This window comes from Loxodonta africana, chromosome 1 (assembly GCF_030014295.1).
Source record: "Loxodonta africana isolate mLoxAfr1 chromosome 1, mLoxAfr1.hap2, whole genome shotgun sequence".
NCBI classification, from domain to species: Eukaryota; Metazoa; Chordata; class Mammalia; order Proboscidea; family Elephantidae; genus Loxodonta; species Loxodonta africana.
Genome location: NC_087342.1, coordinates 104,729,586 through 104,753,395, shown reverse-complemented (window position 1 = coordinate 104,753,395; position 23,810 = coordinate 104,729,586). Strand labels below are relative to the sequence as shown.

The following is a 23,810-nucleotide window of genomic DNA, read 5'->3' as shown; positions in this document are numbered from 1 at the left end:
GTAGAGGGGGTTAGAGGAGAAACGAACACCAAAAGAGAGAGTGGAGGGAGGGAGCAGGCTGTCTCATTAGGTGGAGAGCAATTGGGAGTATGTAGCAAGGTGTATATGAGTTTTTGTGTGGGAGATTGACTTGATTTGTAAACTTTCACTTAAAGCACAACAAAAATTAAAAAAAAAAAATTATATATATATTGATTCCAACTCATGGTGACCCCATGTGTTAGAGTAGAGCTGAGCTCCATAGTGTTTTCTTGGCTGCAATCTTTATGGAAGCAGATCACCAGGCCTTTCTCTGCTGTTGCTGGGTAGGTTCAAACCACCAACCTCTAGGTTAGTAGTTGAATGCAGATCATTTGCACCACTTAGGGACAGGGACTAGCAATTTGTTCTCCAGCATGTATCCCAGAGAAACGAAAACTTGTGTTTACACAAAAAGCTTTACACGAACGTTCATAGCAACTTTATTCGTCAGAGCCAAATACTGGAAACAGTCCAGATGCCCTTCAACTATGGAACATCCATACCATGGAATTCCACTCAGCAATAAAAAGAAATGAACTATTGGTACAACCACCTGGATGGATCTCAGTGGAATTACGCTAGGTGAAAACAGTCAGTCTCAAAACGTTACATACTGTATGATTCCATTTGTACAACATGCTTTAAATTAAATTACAGAGGTGGAGAACAGAGTAGTGGTTGCCAGGGGCTAGGGATGAGAAAAAGGAGAGACAAGGATGTGGTTATAAAGAGACAGCATGAGGGGGCTTTGTGGCGATGGAACTGTTGTGTATCTTGACTGCAGTGGAAGTTACACTCATCTACATGTAACAAAGTGCAGAGAACTACATACACATACAAACGAGTGCAGGTCTCGTTAGACCTGTTGCTGTCAAGTCGAATTCCGATTTACAGCAACCCTATACGACAGGGAAGAACTACACCCATTGGGTTCCCAAGGCTATAATCTTTATGGAAGCAGACTACCACTTCTTTCTCCAGTGGAGTGGCTGGTGGGTTCGAACTGCTGACCTTTCTGTTAGCAGCTGAGCGCTTAACCACCATGCCACCAGGGCTCCTTTTATGAGTGCGTGTAAACCTGGTGAAATCTGAGTAAGGTCTGTGGATTGACCAGTGTCAATTTTTTGGTTTTCATCTTGTACTGCAGTTATGCCAGATGTTACCACTAGGGGAACAGGTAGAGTACACGGGGCCTCCTTGTAATTTTTTTTTTCCAACTTCCTGTGAATTTAAGTTTATTTCAAAATAAAAAGTTTTAAAAGGTCAGATGCATACTGACATATTTACAAATCGAATGACACAAGTCTGGGATGTGCTTTAAAAAATACTCCAGAAAAAAAAAAAAAACCTTCAGAAAAAAAAGGAAAAACAGTGGGGGAAATAGATGAATCAGAACTGACAGACGTTGGTAACTACTAAAGCAGAGTGATGGGTATATACTGGTTCATATTCTTTCCTCTCCAGTTGTGTGTTTGGAAATTTCCAAAATGAAAAGTTTTACAAAATTTCCAGGGTTATTTAGTCCAATAGAAGGACTGTCCACAGCTGTCATCATCGCTGCAACTTCTGAACACAAATTAAGTTCAAGCTCATAATTCTGTCTCATTTACAAAGGGTTTTTATTATGATGTTTTACCATGCACTTATAATCACATTTTTAATCTGGCTCTGGGTACCATTTTTTTCCCTCCAAAAAACCCCCAAAAGTTATAAAAAATAGAAATTTATAAATATACATCAAGAAGTATGCACAGTTTTTACACAACAGTTGGGTTCAAGTTGTCTAGTCATTTCCCAGCGTCTCTCCTCCGGAACAGAATCACAGCAGTACAGCCTCTGCAACCTCAACAGCAGAAATTATAACACTATTCCAGAGCCCACCTTAGCCCTTCGCACACAGGCATTCAACAAGTGCTTGCTCCAGACGGCAACAATGAATGACGAGCTGTAGAAATGTTGGCTGCACTCCCCACAGCAGTGAGAACAGCAAGGTGGAAGATTTCAGCCCTCCATCTGCATGGCTCAACCCTGGGGCTGCATTTAAACTCGCCAGGTCAAGAAGTGCCAAGAACTGAGCACAAGCCCCAGGGCGGCAGCATAGGTCCAGCACCATGTACACGGTAGCTGTCCCAGTCTAACTGCTTACAACTGAAGAGCTTTGGGTCACTAAAAGCCCGTATTTGGACCAGAGTTAGGGAAATCTGATTATCTCACTAGCATGCCCTCTTTACTTATGGATAAGCAGCTCTTTCCTTCCAGGCAAAGCAATCGAGCATCCCAGGGCACAGTGAGGTCAGAGGTACACGCAGCCTGCTGTCCAACCACCAAGTTTCTCAAATTCACCATGATGACAGAAATTTGAGACGACACTTGACACCAGGTGGGAGTATAAGTTAAAATAAACTTCTCAATATGGTCCTTAGGATTCTGGCCTAGGGAACACCTTGTTTATCTTGTGTTAAACTTCCAGGTGTCACTGGTATTTTTCTTCCCTGGACTTGGTTTTAGGATTTCTTCCTTCTGAGACCAGCCAGAGGATATCAGGTTGCCCAGCATTTTCCTTAAAAACTTGTTTCTGGGTTTGTAGAGTACATCAAGAATGAAGTTGGCTCTTCAAGGAGGCTTAGGATGAGAGATTCAGACCTGCTTCTGGAAGGACACCTTGGCTTTGCCCCTAGGTTCCTTGGCCCACTTCCGCAGTGAGGTGGGAACATGGCTTCCATCCACACCAGCCTTCTAGAAGCCCAGTCAGGCTGTTCAGCTTTCAGAATACTAGGCTAAGCCCACCGCTCTGCCCCGTCAACCTGTTCCCTGTTGTTTAAAATCTGGCTCTTCTATCAAGTAAGAGCATGCTATCCAGGGCTCTAGCTCCTTGTCAGAGAAATCCTCTTTTCCCTGGAGGGGTCATGACTTGGTGGCTCCCAAGCACACATTCCACAGAGTGACAAGTCTCTCAGGAGGAGACAGTGCTCATCTGTTTGAGGGTACTTTCATCACATGCTGATGAGAGGATCTGTGTTGCCCTTGCATGTCATTTTCCTCCACATTAACCTATCTACCCACAGCCCCAGATCAAAGTTGTGGTCCATGAGCCACTCAGCAGCTCATTGGCCTCCAGTTTCCAACATGTCTGGAGAGAGCAAAGCCACTTTCGATCAGTTCAACAGGGCACTTGGAGCCCATGTAAAGTGTCTGGTAAGAATTAGGTTCTGGGATGACAAATTTGTACTACAAATTCTTTTAAGTCATTAAAAGGGGTCCAGATATCCTGAAATACAAACTGGGTAAATGGTTTTTCAGGTAGTAAGCAAAGGAAGCAAAGGGTACTTTCTTTCCTGCCATCTTCCCTGGTCTTCCAGGCTTTAAAGGAATCAAGTCCTGTGATAAAAATGAAGTCACCAGCTGCCCTACACCCCACAGTGCCACCTGGTTGATAATGAAGCCTCGTTATTATTGTCTTCCTCAACCCAAACATCCAGTGACAACAGGCTATCTTAATGTAAAGTTTGCTATTAAAATCACACCCGGTCACACCTTGGCAACCTCAGCTCAGCCACCAGGAAGCCACCCTCTCTTCTTCCCTCAAGTGCCTTTAATTTGCCCAGGAGGGTGGTGTCCACATCCTGTATAAGCCAGGCTTCCTTCTCAGCTCACGAGAGGGACCTAGAAAGAAGAGGAATCCATGGAGCCTGCCTGGTGGGGACCCCGCCTGCTCGCCTTCTAGCGGGGAACAACTCCTGGGCTGTGAGGGGTGGTCCCCAGGCTGCAAGACACTCAACTTCTAAGGAACATACAGGAGCCAATAAGGAGAGGAAGAGGGAACATAATTCCTCTCACCACAGGAGTTCCCCCCAAGGTTCAAACCCACTGGTGAACTTTCTTTTCCACCAAGGAGCAGAGAAGCCCACCTCAGTTGGCCAGAGAAGTCTCTCTGGACCCCAGCCTCCAACTCACTTCTTCCTGCGGATCTTGGGTTTCTTCACAGGCCGCAAGTAGGGGTTATCAATGATGTTCTCCTCGCCGTTCCGGCTCCCTGACAAGGAGGGGTTCTGCTGCAGGACAGACGTGTTCTCCTTTTCGGCTCCCGAATCATCCTTTGAGCAAAAACCAAAATAAAACAAAATACCAATGGTATAAGGAAAGAGATCAGATACCCATATTAAGGACTACTTCTAGCAACCCCTTACTAAGAAATTAGAAGCCCAGGGACCACTTTCTTCCCAAGGTGCCCATCTCTGCCCCAGAGGAAACAAGGCCCAGGCAGTGGCTGGTGAGCAGGGGAAGGTGAGACTGACAGCTTTGACACAGCGGAGCAGAGCATGGAGCCCTGAACATCTTGAGAGGGCAGGGACAGGTCAGGAAGAGAGACCTGGGACGGACAAAAGGGTAAGGGGGTAAGGGGCTAAAATCCAGATGCCTTAGGGAGGAAGCCCAGGCCTGTGCGGAAATAAAGAAAAAGGGAAATGACCCTCAGTACCCTGGGCCAGGGCATTTGCACAGGGCATCTCCTGGACCAAAGCTAATATAAAATCATAATAAATTTCCTCCAGAAACCCTGGTGGTATAGTGGTTAAGAGCTCAGGCTGCTACCCAAAAGATCGGCAGTTCGAACCTACCAGGTGCTCCTTGGAAACCCTATGGAGCAATTCTAGTCTGTCCTATAGGGTCACTATGAGTTGGAATTGATGCAAATTCTCAAATTTCTGGTACCTGCAACATAGTCCCAACAATCATATCCCAGCAGAGGTCAGAAACGTCTCTAGTCCTGAGGGTTCCCGTCAAGACAAAGCAGAACCTGCAGGTCCCAACATGTGTCAGGGCAAGGTGTCAAGCAGTGGCTCCAGACAGTGGTCCAGGGATCAGGCACAGCAGAAAGACCCGGGGAGCTTGCTCAGTATTAAGAGTCCCCGGCCCACACCCAGAGATTCTGCCTGAGTAGGTCTGTCTTCTTAACCAGCCCCTGGGTGATTCTGCCATACAGCTAGGCCTAAGAGCCAGTAATCTAAGGCTCAGACATGAAAAAGGGGAGGAAAAGTAAGCAAGGGGGTAGGAAAAGAGAAGAAGAGCTGTCAAGAGAAAGGAAAGGAGGGAGGAAGAAAGAGAGATGACTTCACAGGGGAATGGTAAAATCCCATAAACATCCACCCAAGATGTCCCTCAGAACAGGCTCACTATAACCATTTTAAAAGGCCAACATTTGCTCCCAAACATGGGGAGAGAAGTATTCTTACATACTGCTGGTGGGAATGGAAATCGGCACAACTCTTGGAAAGCATTTCAATGACGTTCAGTCAACACAGATATCCTGTGCACCTACTATGTGCCAGGCACTGGCACGCACAAAGAGTACAATGGGAACAAATAAGAATCAGTCCTTCTTCCCACGTACACCAAAACCTTAAAAATGTTCATGCTTCTGGGAACATGAATCTTTCTTAGGAGCATATGCTAATGAAATAATCACTTTCAGATAAATTTATGTACAAAGATTTTTAACACGCCATTATAAAAACCAGAAACTGAAAATCTAAACATTCAGAAAAAAATAGATAAATTAAGACACACCCATGAAATGTAATATCAGGCAGCCATTTAAAAAATCAGGTTTTTTTACTCCTTTTTTGAGGAAAATGTGATTTTGGAAATGCTTAGAAGTTTACATATATTCAGCATGACCCCAATTAAAGAATTTTTTTTCTAAATCATAATTGCCTGTTTAAAAAAAAAAAATTGTAGCTGTTGTGTCGATTCTGACTCATAGTCACCCTATAAGGCAGAACAGAACTGCCCCGTAGAGTTTCCAAGGAGCAGCTGGTGGATTTAAACTGCCGACCTTTTTGTTAGCAGTCATTGCTCACTGTAGCTCTCAAACACTGTACCACCAGGGATCAATTGTGTGTACATAGGGAAAAAAGTATTATGCTGAAATTTTAAAAACTGGTTCTGGCCCCCCAAATAGTTTACCATAATTAATACAGTAAGTCTGCCTGGAGCATTGTGCTCTTTTCAAGAATTATCTATGTGAGATCAAATTGACAATGGCAACTTGCAAGGTTGGATGGTAAGCCTAGGGGGCAGTGAATTTAAGATAATGGCGGTGGAATAACTTGAAAAAGGATAGTGAAAATGGTTGCACAACTTGAAGAATATAACCAACGTCACTGAATTATACAGGCAGAAACTGCTGAAATGGCGTATCTTTGGTTGTTTCTGTACAATTGCTTTTGAGCGTGGCCTTTCTAGCCATGGTCTTGTGACTCCCACCCAGGTGACTGGGTGGGGCTGTGCAAATAAGATAATTGTGGTCCACGGAGGGGACTGGTCAGTTTTGCCTTAAAAGAGAGCCAATTCCAGAGCAGGGAGGAGAGCCCACCACCACCAAAGAAGGAGCAACCCACAGCAGAGACCTGTAGGAGACGGTGTGGCGGGCTTCCCAGCCCATGGAGCAGGAAAGCTGAGTGCCTTTGGGCAGAGACTGAGGGCCAGGGAGAAGGCTATGCCTGACCCACGAATTTGGGACTTGCCAGCCTCCACAACTGTGTGAGCCATTTCCTTTATATGGTTCCTGAGTTCTGTGAGACGTTGTAGCAAATTAGGGAACCAAAGACAGGAGGGAGAGTACTGAGGTGAGAGGGAGTAGTTGATGTGAGAGATGATGGAGTGATATAGCAGACTGGAAAAGTTAGACGTTTTGGCCATCTTTAACCTCCGCCTCATAGGAACCAGCTTTGTGTAGATCCTTATAAAACAAGTCATTGGTTTAGCTGTGTACACTTTCACCGAAAAAAAAAAAAAAAAACCAGAACAAAGACTGGTTCTGGGAATAAACAAAAAACCAAACCCAGTGCCGTCGAGTCGACTCCGACTCATAGCGACCCTATAGGACAGGGGAGAACTGCCCCATAGAGCTTCCAAGGAGTGCCTGACGGATTCAAACTGCCAACCCTTTGGTTAGCAGCCGTAAAACTTAACCGCTATGCCACCAGGGTTATTTATACTCTTAAATTCTCTAAAATGAGCAGAGGTGGTGGGTGGGGGTAGGAAGATCACACCAAAAACTTCACCTAGAAGCTCAGGCTTAAATGACCAAAAGATCCAGCTGGTTGGCCTACGCCCCCTGGTGATGGGCCACGGTTCTGTCGGGGGAGAAGTCACCGAGATTACTGCGACTTCAGGCAAAAGATGACCTCAACCAGAAGAGTCAGAGGCCGCTGTGATCAAATGGCACAAAAATGAACAGCTGGTTCCGTTCAGGAGCGGCAGCGGCCCCTACAAGGAACAGCTGGCTTAGGACATGGACACCAGTCCCAGGCTTAATTCTTTAAAATGGCCTACAAGGCCCTACCTGATCCAACTCTTCGCTCTCCCTGCTGGCCACAGACACACTTGCCTCCATGCTGTTCCTCAGGGCCTTTGCACTGGCTATTCCCTCTGCCACAACACTCGTCCCCAGACATCTGCATGGCTCACTCCCTCACCTCCTTCAAGTCTCTGCTTAAATGTCATCTTCTCACTGATGCCCACTCTGACCACCCTATTGAAAACTCAGACCCCTGCCCCTCACCCTGGATCTTCCCCTACTTTTTTTTTTCCCACAGAACTTTTATCTTTAATACACCGTATAATGACTTATTCATATATTATGTTTATTTGTTGCTTTCTCACTGCCAAAACACGGGTTCCCAAAAGGCAGAAGTTTTGTTCATTTTGTTCACTGCTGTCTCTCAAGCACCTGGAGCAGTATTTGGCACATACCAGCACTAGCTGCCGTTGTTTCGATTCTGGCTCACGGTGACCCTACGTGTACCAGAGTAGAACTGTGCCCCGTAAGGTTTTCAGTGGCTGATTTTTTGGAAGTAGATTGCCAGGTCTTTACTAGAGGCTAAATAAATACTTGTTGAATGAATGACTGGTACATTTTTTATTAGAAGATCAAATTTTAAGACATGTGGATTACCTGCAAAAGGCAGTTAATTCAAATGTATGAGAAAAAATTCTAATATACACCAATTTAAAATGTACATGGAGAAAACAGAACTAGGTTAAGCAAAATACTACCCAGCAATAATCTTTGAGAGATGTGTAGCCATCGATAGATAAGAATAATTGAAAATATCAGTTATTTAATTTGCTGTAACAACGTCTGTAAATGTAAAATGCAGCAAACAACCTAGACGTCCACAGGGGACTAGTTAATAAACTGTCACATCAATACAACGGAATACCATGAACCTGGGAAGAACGAAGAAAGGCCTTATATATGGCTATGGAATGATCGCCGAAATACAGTGACAAGGAAAAAAAAGCAAGAGGAGAACCCTTTGTGATTTGTTACTGTTTGTGTGTAAAACAAAACAAAAGCAATGTCTCGAGAAGGATACACAAGCAGCTGGTGACAGTAAGTGACTGGTGGGAGGGAAACCGGATGAAGGAAAACAGGGATGGGAAAAACTCGCCAATACCTCTTTCTGTGCATTCTGAATTTGAAACATATTTCCCAGTCCAACAAAATAACAGTAAAAAAAAATTTTAAATCCAATGAATTAAACGCTTGCTAGACTCTTTTTCTTGAAGCATTTTTGTTTTTTTTTAAACAGCAGAGACTGTGGTTGTACAGTGTAAAAATCAAGGGAAGACCAAAAGGTCCACAATTACTCTAAAGCAAAGGTGAGATGGTATGGAGACAGGGAAACTAGGGTGCTGGAAACTCAACCGCCAGAACGGAATTAAAAGAGAATGCTGACTCATTGTGAAAAATGTTAATTAATGTCAATGAACAATTTGTATATAAAATGTCAAACAGGAATCTGATTTGCTGTGCAAACTTTCAGCAAAAACACACAAAAAAATTATTTGAAAAAAAAAAAAAAGGCAGAGGAGGGAACAGTGCATTTCACTTGCTTCCAGGCACCTGGAACCTGTGAGAACTGGAACTCGACAGGACTGCCTTGTTTTTTCAGGTCTCACAAGTTTTCTGCCTCTGACAGGGTGCAGTGTTGCTACTCTTCTATTGCTCGTTTTACTGGAAAATGTTTGAGTTTTCCTTCTCTGACGGGTTTCTGCCTTAGACATGTTCCAGCTTTCACCGGTTTTACTGTGTGTATTTGCTCATTGTCTCAGGCCCTACTCTTAGCTACCTGGACATAGGTTTTCCTATTCCTATTGGTTCTTGTGCAGAAACAGACTCAGATGTTAGATAATGCAACCAGAATCACACAGCTGGTGAGTTAACAGTCTGGACATGAAGCCAGGCCAGTCTGACTCCAGGGTTCAGGTCTTTCAACTCTCTCTTGTCTATAAACCTGGTTGGCCACTCAGTAACCAGGAATTCTCAGGCAGCCCTTCACATTGTCAGCCTCGGTTCCCTCAACATCATGACTTCACCTTCCATCACTACCTGGATAGTTGGCCAACACGTTTGAAAGCCCTTTACTTACAAATGGATGGTGATGCTGGAAAATAACAAGCTTACTTAGAAGATTTCTCCTTCTCATAACGTAAACCTCAACTTAGTCCATTTCCCAGTCACCACCCACCCACTGCCATCGAGTTGATTCCGACTCATAGCGACCCTACAGGACAGAGTATAACTGCCCCACAGAGTTTCCAAGGAGTGCCCACTTACCAACCACACCACCAGAGTTTCCTCCCAATCACCATATCTCAGCTCAAATTAGCTAAGTCCGAAATAGAAGTGTAGGATAATGATCTCCTCTGCTTCATTTAAAGCCATGGGCTCCCAGGCCTAATTCTGAAAGGAATAATTCGACCTTAAAGAAATTTGTGTTCAAGCAAGGAAGACCTTCGGCAAACAACAGAAACGGTACTGGTGCCCTCCACCTGGTAACTGCAGCTATTGGTGCCATTAGATACATTGCATCTTAAGAGAATATGAGGAACACCCAGCCAACTACAACTATTGAGGCATCCTTTGCTTAAAAACCAAGGCCAACTCACTTATATGAAATATCTAGAGCAGGCAAATGCATAGAGACTGTTGTGGATTGAGTTATGTACTCCAAAAAACATGTGCATCAATTTGCCTTGGCCATGATTCCTGGGATTGTGTGATTCTCCTATATGTTGTAAATCCTGCTCCTATGATGTTAATGAGGGAGGATGGGCGGAAGTTGTGTTAGTGAGGCAGGACTCAGTCTACAAGACTGGATTGTGTCTTGAGGCAATCTCTTGAGATATAAGAGAAGCTAGCAGAGACAAGGGACCTCATACCACCAAGAAAGCAATGCTGGAAGCAGAGTGTGTCCTTTGGACCCGGGGTCCCTGCACGGAGAAGCTCCTAGTCCGGGGGAACATTGATGAGAAGGCCTACAGAGAGATAATGCCTTTCCCTGAAGCTGACGCCCTGCTTTTGGACTTTTAGCCCACTTCACTCTGAGGAAATAAATTTCTCTTTGTTAAAGCCATCCACTTGTGGTATTTCAGTTACAGCAGCACTAGATAATTGAGACAGAGACCAAGGTTTATTAGTGGTTAACACGCAGGGGGGAGAGAGAGTGACTTACTGCTTAAAAGATGTGAGTCACTGTCAAGGGTGAAGGAAAACATTTGTAAACGGACAATGGTGACGGTTGCACAACATAGTGAACGTGACTAATGTCACTGAATTATACGTGTAAAAAAGGCTGAAATGACAAATTTTTTGTTAAACATATTTTTGCCACCAAAACAAAACACCATTCTCCACAACACAGCCAAAGGATCTTTTAAAAATATAAATCTAATTATGTTATTTCCTTGGTTAAAAAGTATCCAAAGGCTTTCTATGACTTAGAATAAAACCCAAATTTGTCATCACACACACACACACACCCCCTCAAAAAACCCAAATTTGTCATCACACACACATACACACACCCAAAAACCCTAAGGCCAATCTTAAAAGGATGGCTGAATATGGAAACCTGACTACAAGGGTCCTATAAATCTTACAAGCATTAGAGCTTCCAGTATTTCTGTGACTTAGTACTATTGCCCAAGATAAGAGAACAAGAGATATTTGCAAACCTTGTTCACCTCAGGCTTTTACTTAAATGTCACCTTCTCAAGTCACCCTATCTAATACCACATCTCCATTCCCACTCCCATACACACTCAATGAGGGCAGGGAATTTTGTCTATTTTGTTTCTTACTAATCTCCCAGCATGTGCAACTGTGCCTGGCCCTGGCAGATGCTCATTTAAATATCTATTGAATGAATGAATCTCCAAGACATGGATTTCTCTCTTAAGATGGAGATCAGATCACACCTGGATCATCGCTGTTATGGCCTGAATTGTGTTTCTCCCAAAATATCTGTCAACTTGGCTGGCCCATGATTCCCAGTATTGTGCGAATTGTCTATTTTGTCACCTGATGTGATTTTCCTATGTGTTGTAAATCCTACCTCTATGATGTATGAGATGGGATTAGTGGCAGTTATGTCAGTGAGGCAGGGCTCAATCTACAGGATTAGACTGGGTCTTAAGCCAATCTCTTTTGAGATATAAAAGAAGTGAGCAGATAGACAGGGGGACCTTACACCACCGAGAAGGCTGTGCTGGGAGCAGAGCGCATCCTTTGGACCCCGGGTTCCCACGCAGAGAAGCTTCTAGATCAGGGGAAGATTGATGACAAGGACTTTCCTTCAGAGCCAACAGAGAGAGAAAGGCTTCCCCCTGGAGCTGACGCCCTGAGTTTGGACTTCTAGCCTACTAGACTGTGAGGGAATAAACTTCTGTTTGTTAAAACCATCCACTTGTGGTATTTCTGTTAGAGCAGCACTGGATGACTAAGACAATCATGGACCCATAGCGCAAGCTCCTTGCATAAAGCCAGAGATTTGGAGTAGGTCATGTCTAATTCCAGGGTGAGAGGCTTGGGGGAGTATGGGCTAGCTGTGGGGTGCTCCGAGGCAGGCATAAGGCAGGACCTACCGTACTGATGTGAAGAGGGAGGTTCTCTGTGTCTGTCTGCTCATCCTGCTCTGAAGAATCCGTCTCTTCCATTTGTTGCATCTCCAGCTCAGATGGAAGAAGGGCTGTCAGGTAGGGGATGGTGAATGGTCTGGCAGCAATCACTGGGAGAACAGAAGAGAGGCACAACTATTCCACCATCACAGAGTGCTTGCTGCAGGCCCAGAGACTCACAACAAATCAGCAAGCAGCGCCAAATAACAACACTGGCCAACATGTTCTCGGCACTAACTTTGGACCGGGTAATGTCCTATGGTTTTAGTTCTCACTACAGTCCTACTGAGGAAGTACAATTAACATCCCCATTTTACAAACAAGGAACCTGAGGCACAGAGAGGTTAGGTAAGTTCCTCAAACACACAGAAAGTGGCAGAGTGGGATTCAAACACAGGGAGTGTGACTTCAGAGCCCATACTTTGAGCAAGCACAGCTAAAATCAAACAGAACTGGGGCTGACTCCTAGCCATGCATCAGCTCTGTGATCCTGAACCCAAGGTCAGTTAACCACTCCATGCCTTATTTCTAGAGCAGGGATATTGACTTTTTCAGCCTGATGGATTCAAGTCCAGATGCTGGACTTGAGAACTCCCTGTGTGTATGTCCGCTGAGCTACAGGACACTCAGGTAAATGAGAGTTCCCGTTCTTCCAATAAGCTATGAGAAGGAGGGGAAGAAATTATTAATAAAACAAACAAAAAATTTTTTAAAAGACAGTCTCTACGAATACATTTATGGTAGATGCAATTGTTGGGAGACACTCTAAGATTAGTTTAAGTGTGGCTAGGATGTGGGTTCTGCGGTCAGAAAGAGCTGGGTTTGAATGCTAACTACTAGCTGTGTGACCTTGAGCATAACTTCATTTCTCTTCTTTATAAGTCTTGATGTCCTATAATGGTGATGACAACAGTTTCTAACTCATAGGCGCATGAGAATTTAAGGAGATGATGCATGAGAAATGATTAGCACAGCGCCTGCTATTATTCCAGGTCAGGCACACAGCAGGCATTGAAGAGGAGTTTGCTGAATGAATGAATTGCTCAAACCAATCTCCTTCATTCATTTTTGTACAAACTGAGGCCTAAGGAGCCCTAGTGGCCCAACAGTTAAGTGCCTGGCTGCCAACTAAGAGACTGGTAGTTCAAACCCACCGAGCAGCTCTGTGGGAGACAGACCTGGTGATCTGCTTCTGTAAAGATTACAGCCCAGAAAACCCTATGGGGCGGTTCTACTCTATCGCACGGGGCTGCCATGTGTTGGAATCAACTCAACAGCACACAATAACACCACGAAGATGAAGTAACTCGGTTACTTGGCCAAACTGCTGTGCTGAGATTGAAAGTTAAATGAGATGGGACGATGGGCTGATGTTCTATAACTGATCCTCCTCCTGGCACTGGTGCTCCTTCCACCACCTGGGCTGCCACTTATGTGTCAATCTCCCGGATGCCAGGGCTTAGCCACCCTCAATTAAACTAAACTCAACGTACCTCGTGCGACCAATCCGAACAGAGGCTGTTATTGTTTCAGAATCATCATTATGAACAGGCCCTAACGATCTGGAAAAAGGAGTCAGAAACCTGAGGAACAAGCTTCACCCAGGATAAGAACGAAAGGTTACTGTTTCTTCCTACTACACAGAGAGAAAGGGAAGATGACGTGACCATCGCAAATGACAAGACAGAGTCCACAGAAGGGAGCAACTCTCACATGGAAACGTGCTGACATCATCTTTGAAAAGGCTCTGAGTCTCGCCTGTCTTGGCCATAAAACGGGTAAGTGCCCGTTCCACATCGCGCCTCTGGGATGCAGCCTTCTCCCGCAGGACCTGGTAATCTGACACAGGCTCACGGTAGGTCTAAAAACAGAAGAGCACAGGACACTAGGATAATACCAAGGCACCATTCTGCTCTCCTCAGGTTGCTGCTTGGCTGCTGTTGCGTCCTTCCACCCTCTCAAACGACCCACTGCCGTTATTTAAGCAGCGATACCCGAAGGGCAGAAAGAAAAAAAATGTAACTACCACTGTTATTTATTTTTAACCTTAAAAGTTAAGAAGTTTACAAACATTTAATGAGATTGACCCCGACCCTTTATTCAGCTCCTGGGACAGCTGGTCTCAGGTAAAGTGACCCAACCTAAAGGAAGAGTGGGAGTCCCCACCCCCTGAAGCTGATAGGGACCACCTGGTCCCTTTGGTGTAAGGTGACATCCTGACGTATGTGAGTTGCTGGATAAGTGGATTAGCAAATTGTACCATCTTGTTTCTTAAACCAACCCTCATAAAACGGGTAAATTGATCAAAAAGATTCCCTTAAAAGAAATGTAGGTAAAAGATATGAATGTAAACGCAAATGACTAACGAAACAGCAGGGTGAACGCTCCTCCCGAGTATAAGCTCTGTGGCAATCACATTATGGGGTGAAAAACAATTGAGATCTAATCAGATCCTTTGCCCTTGATTTTAAAAATAACTTTATTATGGAAAATCTGGAAAATTCAGAAAAGTACATACAAAACAATTACCTACTACCCCATCAAGAATTACTATGAACATTTTGTGGAATATCCTTCCAGTCTTTTTCTATGTGGCTAGGCACTTTTTTGTTTTGGTGGGACAGGCAAGACTGGGGCCCACTTCAATTTCTTTGTTAACTAAATTTTTGTCAGCAAATTTGAGAACATAATTCTCATTCACCAAAGACATTCTGAATTCTTTACAACTCTTTTACCAACAAACTTTAGGGCTCCAGTCCGAGAGTAGGAATTGACTCCGTTTTAAGTCAGTCACGGCCCCACTTTGGCCTCATCACTCACCGGAGTTTTGATGTAGGTGTGGGGATCTGGGAACTCAGGAAAATGGCTGGGGATGTGTGGTGGGTGGGGCCGGTTCTGTCCTGCTGTGAGGGCCTTGGGGGTGACTGGCTGATTGGTCACTGGAGCTGCAAAAGAGTCACAACCTGTTACTCCTCCACCCAAGGCCACGGTTTCTACAGTTTATGGTCTCTGTCCAAATCCTCCTTTTCTCAAAGCAAATGCTGAATCTCAATTTTCTAAATAACAGGCATCTTGAGTTTCTATCAAAAGAAGGTCTTCAACAGTGTAAGGATCTGAGACGGTCACTCCCACAATGCTGAGCCCTGCCAGATGTCCTTGGTTGACATTTCCATCTATACCAACCTGCCTGCGTAACTCTTAGGTAGGTAGGTGGGTAGCTGTGACAACACTACTATGTAAAAGGGCATGCTGAGGAACTCAGGAAGATGAACAGACTGGTAATTCTCCTCTTTTCATGACCCCACGGATTTTTCACAGTGTAAAACAAAGATATGCACTGAGCCAGGGAAAGTAAGTGTAGGCTTAGTGACAGCAAGAGGAAACTGAAAATGGCATTTTCCCCTGCTCCTCTGAGAGTTCTTAAAAAGATGCCAGCATCAAAGGAGCGATAAAAAGAATTCAGTCACTTCTTCCCAAGTCTTACAAGTCCAAACCAGTCACTCCCTCCTCAGTTTATGGCACTCAATTTTATCTAAGGCAGAGGTCAGCAAGTTTTTTATGCCAAGGGACAGATAGTAAATATTTTAGGCTTTGCAGGTCATACAGTCTCTGTCACAGCTACTCAACTCTGCTACTATAGTGCAAAAGCAACCACAGAGATTAAGTATACAAACAAGCATGGCTGTGTTCCAATAAAGCTTTATTTACAAAAACAGGTGGCAGGATGAATTTGGCCCACAGGTCAGAGTTTACTGACCCCTGATCTAAGGAAGAAAAGACCGTCTACATTTTTGAAGCAGCACCAATTGCTCTTCTGGAGCTAACGCACAAGGACTACTGCAACATGGCAGAGACAGGTAACCTTTCTGGTACTGAACTTCTTATCCTAATCCTATTTACCCCAGATACAGATGATATCGTAGGTAGCCCTGAAGAATGGAAGGGAGCCTGCAACAAAAAAGTAGCTACCAAACCTATCCCTGCCCTACTCAACTAATTTGTCCCACAAGCATTAGTTGAGCATCTATGGAGTGCCTCAGTTCAAAAACACTTACGGGCAGTGATAACCATCCTCTGAGACCGTTTTGCGTAAGCAGGGAGAGTGTCCACATTGAAACCTAAGAGACAGGAAAATAAAAATCACTGCCCAGATCACTGGACATTGGACATGGAAATAGGAGTAATATTGCAGGAAAAAATGGTTTAAATTCCCAACTCAGTCTCTTTGGTGCCACTGAAAGTAAGCTCCAGCAGAACCAATAGAGAGTTAGGAGGTCTCTTAAATGGTTCAGGGGAGTTATCTCAATAAATCTCTCAAGCTAAAAGCAAAAGCAGTGATCCAAGAACATTCAGCAGACATGGCTGACTTGTGGTGATTCCTCACTCTCTTGTAACTCCCACTTGGCTACACTGAAAAATTGGCAACTGAAAGTGTACTCACCCATCTCAACAAGTGTGACCACGATATCCGACAGCGTGGGCTGTGTCCTGGCTGTGTGCTCACAGTAAGACTTGGCACTCCTCCCAATTTCCGAAATGTCTAGGAAGAGACCAAAGGCACAAAGTCTTGTTCTCTGGTGGGTGAATTTTTGTTTCTTCTCCCTGAAGCTGAAACTCCAATTAATAGCCCTGTTGAAGTCTTTCAGGGGAAAGTACATAAGATGGAGTTTGTGAAGCTGGGTTCCATGAATGGGCTTCGGCCGCAGAAGGGAAATTCTATGAATACTCTAAAGTTCTGCTGAATATTACACAAAAACATCTTTTCCTGGGGAATGGGTCACAGCTTTTATCAGAGGCACAAAGGGGCCCCAAAAGGGTAAGAATTGCTGATCTAGGGGTCTGACGGTTCAGGAGATAAAAACAAGTGCTTCCTGACAGGGAAGGGTGTCTAACTGAAGAGCTACGACCTACTCCCCACACTACTCAGAGCAAGTCACCAATACTATGCTCCACACATGAAAACAGTGGACAGGATCTGTTTACTGTGGGAAAATGTAATCTGAATCCTGGTAGAGCATCTTAGAAATTAGCCAGGTGGGAGTTAAAAATATCTTCACTCATTTGTTTTTTTCCCTATATGCCAGCAGGTCTGGGGATGTCAAAGGATGTGTACAGCAAATGTAGGAAAAAACATGGACACTTTGCTCTGAAGCCAGTCTATAATTGGGGTCCTCAGGAACAGAGTGATTGCAGTCTGTAAGCAAAACAATGCTGCACAGTGCTTATAACTAATACAAGTCCTAAAACTTTAATATCCAGAGCTACTGATAACATGGAGGTGCCTAAGTCTTAGCAAGCCCTCAGCTTAAACCACCTGTCCTTTGGCCAAAGAGGCAGATTTTTTTATCCCATTGCCAATTCTTTTAGTTCTAATACTTACAGCTTTCCTCCACAACTATTTCAGTTCCACGCACTTCAATGGCAACCAATTCCTTAGAGAATAAAGGTCTCTCGTCCAGTGGTATAAGAAAGAACTACCTCACCTAGCATGAACTTTTAACCCTAAATTCCAAGATCTTTTTAAGAACTGAATTCTTGTCTGTTGGGAATTACATATTAGCCCATTTCTTCAGGAAAAACATTCTCAAACGGTGGTCTGGGAACCCCTGGGAGATCCTGAAATCCTTCAGAAAGTCCACAAGGTCAAAACTATTTTCATAATAAAATCAACATATTTGCCTTTTTGACTCTCATTCACTCATGTAGAATTTTGCAGACGCTACATGCCCTGCGAGGATGACATGACTCTGGTGGATAATGAAATCTGTGCTTGCCCATTGTTATGTCCTAATGTGACAAACATTTATATCTGTATTGCTCTATAGAAAACCCACATATACAAAAGCTCCTTGGAGTCTTCAACATTTACGAGTCTAAACGGGTCCTGAGACCAAAAAGTTTGAGGTTTCTGCTTTAGGAAAACATTTGCTGTTTAAAAAGTTCCAAATATCAGCTGCAGAAAGCTGCTCCGCCTGAGATCACACCCACATCCAGTGACTGATCAGGACTGGAGTACAAAGGCAGGCCATTTCAGCCTGATGTAGGACACTCTGGTGGGCAAGAAATACTCCAGGTTTCCTGTGGTCTTTGTCCGGCCTGCACTGTAGTTCTTCTCCCTCTGCCCAAGCCTTTCTCTCACTTCCTTTCGCAAGTGTTGATCCCTGAAAAACATCTTAAACATCCCCATCCCTCATTCTGCCTCACCCCCACCAAAATAAAAGTCCCAAACAGGGAAATCCATTGTACATGCAGAAAAGCCTATGTGAGGCCATAACAGCCTTCTTAACTTCACGCCATTTCCTTTTTCAAATGTTTATTTCATTCTATAAAATTTATTCATCCTCATTTTTTGTATCAAACAATATAGCATTTGATTACATAATGTGCTGGCATCTATTTCACGGAAATTTGTCTTGGCATTCCAACAAAACTGACTGTTCTTTGAGCACAGACAGCAAAACAGCAGTAATAGGGCACCTACACATCATCAAGAGCTTATGACGTTCCCAGCATTCAATGTTTACATATACATATTACTTAACTTCAAAACTCCAACCTGTTGCTGTCAAGCTGATTCCAACTCACAGCCACCCCACAGGACAGAGTAGAACTGCCCCATAGGGTTTCCAAGGAGCGGTTGGTGGATTTGAACTGTCAACATTTTGGTTAGCTGCCAAGCTCTTAACGCCTGCATGACCAGGGTTCCAACCCTCACGATTCTATGGGGTGTAAATTATTATCCTATTTCACAAAAGAGGAAACTGAGGTTCAGAAGGTTTAGTGACTTGCCCAAGCTATTAAGTGACAGAGTGATGATTTACACCCAGGTCTACCTGATTTCTAACGCCTGTCAATCACTTTACTATGCTTTAGTTTGTCTTAAATTCTCTCACATTATCACCATTCAGGTCACAGAACAGATACTTGGGTTGACTCAAAGAAAGCCTGATATTTCCGAGTACTCACAGCTCTGCAGCATCTCTGTCAATGTTTCCACGGACGCTTTCTCGGCACTTTCAAACCCTGCCTCTGTCAGTAAGGAGCTCACCACCACTTGCAGGGTTCGCCTCCGGGCCAGATGGTAGTTATCAGCAGGGTTAGTGGACTGTTTACTTCCTGATCTCTGTCAATCAGCAACCCAGAGAAATTTTCATCCGCAGGACAAGGATGCAATCACACAGTTCACAGAGTCAATGACGGGCAAAAGTTATTTCCTAAATATGTATGTCAGTGCTTAATAAAAGGTAAAGAGCCCTGGCGGTGCAGTGGTTAAGGACTCTGCTGCTAACGGAAAGGGTGGCAGTTCAAATCCACCAGCCACTCCACAGGAGAAAGATGTGGCGATCTGCTTTTGTAAAAGATTACTGCCTTGGAAACCCTACAGACAGTTCTACTCTGTCTTACAGGGACACTATGAGTTGGCTGGATGGCAACGGGTCTAATAAAAGGTAGTCACCCCTTAGACTTAGCAATCTGGGCCCATTGAGTAATAACTGAACACCCAACTTGAACATGGTCTAAATACAGACAACCTCTGCCTACCTAAAACTTACAAGTCCAATAACACATAATGGTGTTTCCCCCCCGAATGATATTTTCGGCGTGTGTGTTATGTGGTGCAAATATATACAACAAACCCAAACCCACTGCCATCAAGTCGATTCTGACTCACTGCAATTCTATATAGAGTTGATTCCGACTCATACCGACTCCATAGAACTGAGTACAACTACCCTATAGGGCTTCCAAGGTTGTAATCGTTACGGAAGCAGACTGCCACATCTTTCTCCCATGGATCCGCTGGTGTGTTGAACTGCCGACCTTTTGACTAGCAGCTCAGTGCTTTAACCACTGCGCCAGCAGGGCTCCACACACAACAAAACTTTCACCAATTCAATAGTTTTTCTGGGCATAATTCAAAGCCAATGACTACTGTTCATGTTGTACAACCCTTATCCCTATCTTTTTCCTAATTATTCTGCCACCATTAACGTAAACTCAGTGCATAAAGGCTGTTTTGTATTTTGTACCTTAGCAGGTTGTCAGAATATATTACTGAAGGAGCACACGCGATGGGACTGAATTCATGTCTATCGCGGGGGCGGGGGGAACTCTTCCTCTTGTCCTCCCATCCCCACGCCACTTCACTAACAAGGAAAATTAAAACAACAACCCATAACCCTCGGGAGAGGAGCGTAAAGTGTACAAAAAATAAATAAATAAAAGTGTACAACCACAGAAAAATAGGGAAGCTAAGTATTTTGAAACAGGAATCTCTCCCAACTCTGGTTGGCCAAGGTAAAGGCGAAAACGGTATCTTCGGACCAATCAGGAAGTGTTCCGGATTCCCAACCCCCCAATAAGGAACGAGCCAATCAGGACACAGGTCCTCCAACTCAGAAGGCCGCCGCCAAGTCACAAGAAGGGGGGGCCCGTACGGCCTGAAAGACCCTTCTTCACTTGGAGTTTATGATGGGCTGAATTTGTGGATATAAGCTTGTTGACAAGGCCAGGGGGAAGTTACGGAACATCCAGACTCTCTCGGTTTCGGCCCCGCGCTTCCTGCCCTTACCGTTCCGGAGCTGCCAGCCCCGGCTGAAGCCGCTGTGTCGGCCATCTTGCTCTGGCGTAATGTGTCTGAGCGCAGGGCGAGATGGGACTTGTAGTCTCGGGGTGGTGAGGGGGCGGGGCGGGGCGTGGGGCGGGGCGTGGACGTGGGCGGGGCGGCAGACCTGGATCGGGGTGCCGCTGTTGCCACGGCTCACGAGACCTTCCGAGAGCGAAAGTTTCACCTGGCCCTTGTGGGCTAGGAAAGGGGCCAAGAATATGTGCCCTCGGTTTTACTAATTAAAAGAAATCTGTTTCGATATGAAACAGTTTCTCATAAAGAGCACACCCCTGGAATGATCCAGGAGGTCGTCTACACTTGCGACGTTTTGCAGATTTGCAACACCTGGCTTAGCCAGCCCAGCTTCACAGACGTAGTCGGTGTGTGTGTGTGGAGGGGGGAGCTGAGAAGCCGTGTTGTTATCTCTCTCCCCCGGGGATTCTCCCGATGAGGTCCTTTTGGGAAGCCCTGAAGCGTGCACCCTATGATTTTGTACCTGAAGACCCCGACGGCGGCCACCTAGTCCAGATCTTCCCTCTACATCTCGCCCTCAGTGCGCACACATTTGCGGGGGCCCGCCTCGCTCCAGGGGCTTCGCGTCCACGCGGCTGCCTGTGGTTTTCTTTCACTTGCCCATCAGCCCCTCTGGACTGGGAGCCCTTCGGGCGCGGGTCCTCGCTCCTCCGCGCCTTATTCGTCGTCGTTAGCCGGTGCCTGGCAGGGCGCGGACGCTGGGTTTGCATCCTAACACTTGCCAGCTGTGGGACTTCGGACAAAGTATCTCATCTCACTGTGCCTCAGTTTCCTCTATCTGTAAAATGGGGTTGGGATTGATACCAGCGAAAAAAATGAGGTACTGCAGAGACAGGGTTTGTCACGGTGCCTGACGTATATGGTAAGAGTTCTGGAAATTGTACCTAATGTTATTTATTTCCTGGGGAGCGTGTCGATCATTCACGAACGCCCAGCAGGCAGAAGTGTGGAAACCCGCACGGCGCCGGCCCCGCGGCCCCACACCTGAGCCTCGGTGAGCGCTCCCGCGCCCCGGGCACGTGGGGGGCGGGCGTTTGCGGACTGGGGGCGTGCTGCGCCGGAGGAGCGCCCGGCTGCGCGCGGGCGCCGAGTGGGGGCACACAGCAGCCGAGCGAGGACCCAGCCCCTTTGTCTCCCCCGCCCCCCCGCCCCACTTCCTGCCCAGCTAGCTTTCAACTCGGGATCGGCGGCGCGGCACTGACTTGTAAACACGCCGCGCCTGCGGGGGCGGAGACCGGCTCAGTTTGGGCGTCGGGGGAGGGGTGCAAGGCTCTCCCCAAGAACACAAGCGAGAGGCTGCAAGAGACGGCGTTTGCGTCCACGTTCCGTGCTTCGTGGGACTCACCTGCCAAGGAGGTAGGATTGGGGGCTGGAGAAACCAGGAAAGATGGGGTGTCAGTCTCGCCCCCCTTCGCTGAGGCTCCGAAGCTCAGGCTGCGGACCTTAGGGGAGTGTTGGAGGCGAGCGCGTTATGGGGGCTACTTTGCTCTCGTCATCTCCCCATTTGTCCCCAGAGCTCTGCTCATTTTCCTTCTGAGTGAGCTCTTCTACATGGGAGCTGCAGAGGAGTGTCCAGCTCCTAAGTAGGAACCCAGCGCCCCAGTTCTTTAGATATCTGTACGTCCACAGAGCTCCGCTCCAAGATGACCTGGAAGCCAGGTGGCTTCATTATGCCCTCGGGTGCTTTATACCTGAGAGATGGGGTGGGGAGGAGGAGGAGGAGAACCAGGGTGGGCAGGGAGCCTGGGGGTGCTCCTGCCAGCCAGGGTGGAGAGAGGGAGGTCAGTCCACAGACATAAAAGGAGGGACCCCTCAGTGTTCTCCCACTGTGGGGTCTGATGGGTAGACAGGTGATGGTCTTAGCTTCCTCTTTGAAGAAAAACTGTTTCTGAGGAAGAACTGAAGAAATTGGTTGCCTTTTCGAAGGGAGCTTTAATTTACTCACCGCAAGCATTGATTGAGCACCTACTAAACGCCTGGCATTGTCGGGGGGGGGGTGGCCGACGGTGCAACGATGGTATTCATCCACTGCTAGTGTGGGTCACAGAACAGGAGATAAGGTGCCAAGTGCTCTGGCTGAGATGGCTGGGGAAGCTTCAGAGTGAAGAGACATTTGAGTTGGGTCCTGAAAGATGAATATTCAAGAGGCAGAGAAGTGGTGGGAAGTCTTGGGGGGCACTTATTCATTCCACAAAGCTGTACTGAATACAGACTGTGGTATTGGGCGTTGGATACACTGGGGATGCAGACAAACAAAATTCCTCCTCTTTTAGCCCACTGTCTAGGCATGAATAGAAGGGAATGAATTTGGGGAAAGGCAAGTTTCTGGGCTGTTTCCCAAGAACCCAGGAATTTCCAGCACCACAGTGCAGCTGGAAGGGCCCCCCTGGGGGTGATGTGACAGAGCATATAACCCTGGGGCACTCACTCCTCATGCCTGTACTCTGAAACTGGTTCCTCCAACCAGTGCTTGCCCTGTGCCTACCGCCTCCTTTCTCTTTGGGGCCAAGCATGTGTGAGGAGAACTGGATCTCCATTGCTTTCCTGCAGAGTCTTGGCTTTTTCAATTTCTGGGCTCCTTTGAGAGACGGCTGACACGGCAGTTTGTTAATTCTTCATCTCTTTGCTGGGGCCATGCTATGTGCCCGCACAGGCTAGGTGTTGGGGATATAATGGTAAATAAGTCAGAACCTGTACCTTCTAAAGCTGAGAATGGAGTGAGAGAGTGCATCTTTGAGGATTCCAGCAGGATTCCAGTCTGTGTCCATCCTTGAGGACTCTGACCTTCTCCCAAGCACCTTCTCCTTCCTGTTTCCTTTGAGGGCTCAGAATACTAGCTAAGGCACTATTGTCAGGCTTTGTTCTAAGTGCTTTAGATGTAATTTGTCATTTAATCCTCCTAACAACCCTATGAAGGAGCCCTGGTGGTACAGTGGTTAAGTGCTCAGCTGCTAACAGAAAGGTGGGCAGTTTGAACACACCCAGTATAGCTCTGCAGAAGAAAGACCTGGCAATCTGCTCCCATAAAGATTACAGCCAAGAAAACCCTATGGGACAGTTTTACTCTGTCTCATGGGGTCACTATGAGTCGAAATCAACTCAATGGCACCCAACAACAGAAATCACAGCAGCCCTATGAGGTAGGCACTGGGATTATCTCCATTTTATAGAAGAAAAAACT

The 23,810-nt window shown here is 45.8% G+C and overlaps 2 protein-coding genes across 3 annotated transcripts in view; one reads left to right on the top strand and one right to left on the bottom strand.

Annotated features, from left to right (window-relative positions):
- TAF8 (TATA-box binding protein associated factor 8) overlaps positions 1-20,636 on the bottom strand; it is a 30,237-nt gene extending 9,601 nt beyond the window's left edge. The window contains exons 1-9 of one of the 2 annotated variants that reach the window (XM_010587659.3): positions 20,561-20,636; positions 18,955-19,111; positions 16,430-16,528; positions 16,044-16,106; positions 14,809-14,933; positions 13,702-13,849; positions 11,956-12,098; positions 3,976-4,115; positions 2,845-3,684 (exon numbers count right to left, since the gene is read on the bottom strand). In XM_010587659.3, the coding sequence (XP_010585961.1) occupies positions 3,672-3,684; positions 3,976-4,115; positions 11,956-12,098; positions 13,702-13,849; positions 14,809-14,933; positions 16,044-16,106; positions 16,430-16,528; positions 18,955-19,111; positions 20,561-20,605 (933 nt within the window). In that variant the 5' untranslated portion in view covers positions 20,606-20,636 and the 3' untranslated portion in view covers positions 2,845-3,671. Of the gene's footprint in view, positions 1-2,844; positions 3,685-3,975; positions 4,116-11,955; positions 12,099-13,701; positions 13,850-14,808; positions 14,934-16,043; positions 16,107-16,429; positions 16,529-18,954; positions 19,112-20,560 lie in introns of those variants that run through there. The other variant, XM_003403916.4, reaches the window with a different exon arrangement.
- A 1,202-nt stretch (positions 20,637-21,838) lies between these two features.
- Positions 21,839-23,810, top strand: part of CCND3 (cyclin D3) — a 98,574-nt gene continuing 96,602 nt past the window's right edge. Inside the window, exon 1 of the mRNA XM_023545792.2 lies at positions 21,839-21,985. The gene's annotated coding sequence lies outside the window, so the exon portion shown is untranslated. The remainder of the gene's footprint in view (positions 21,986-23,810) is intronic.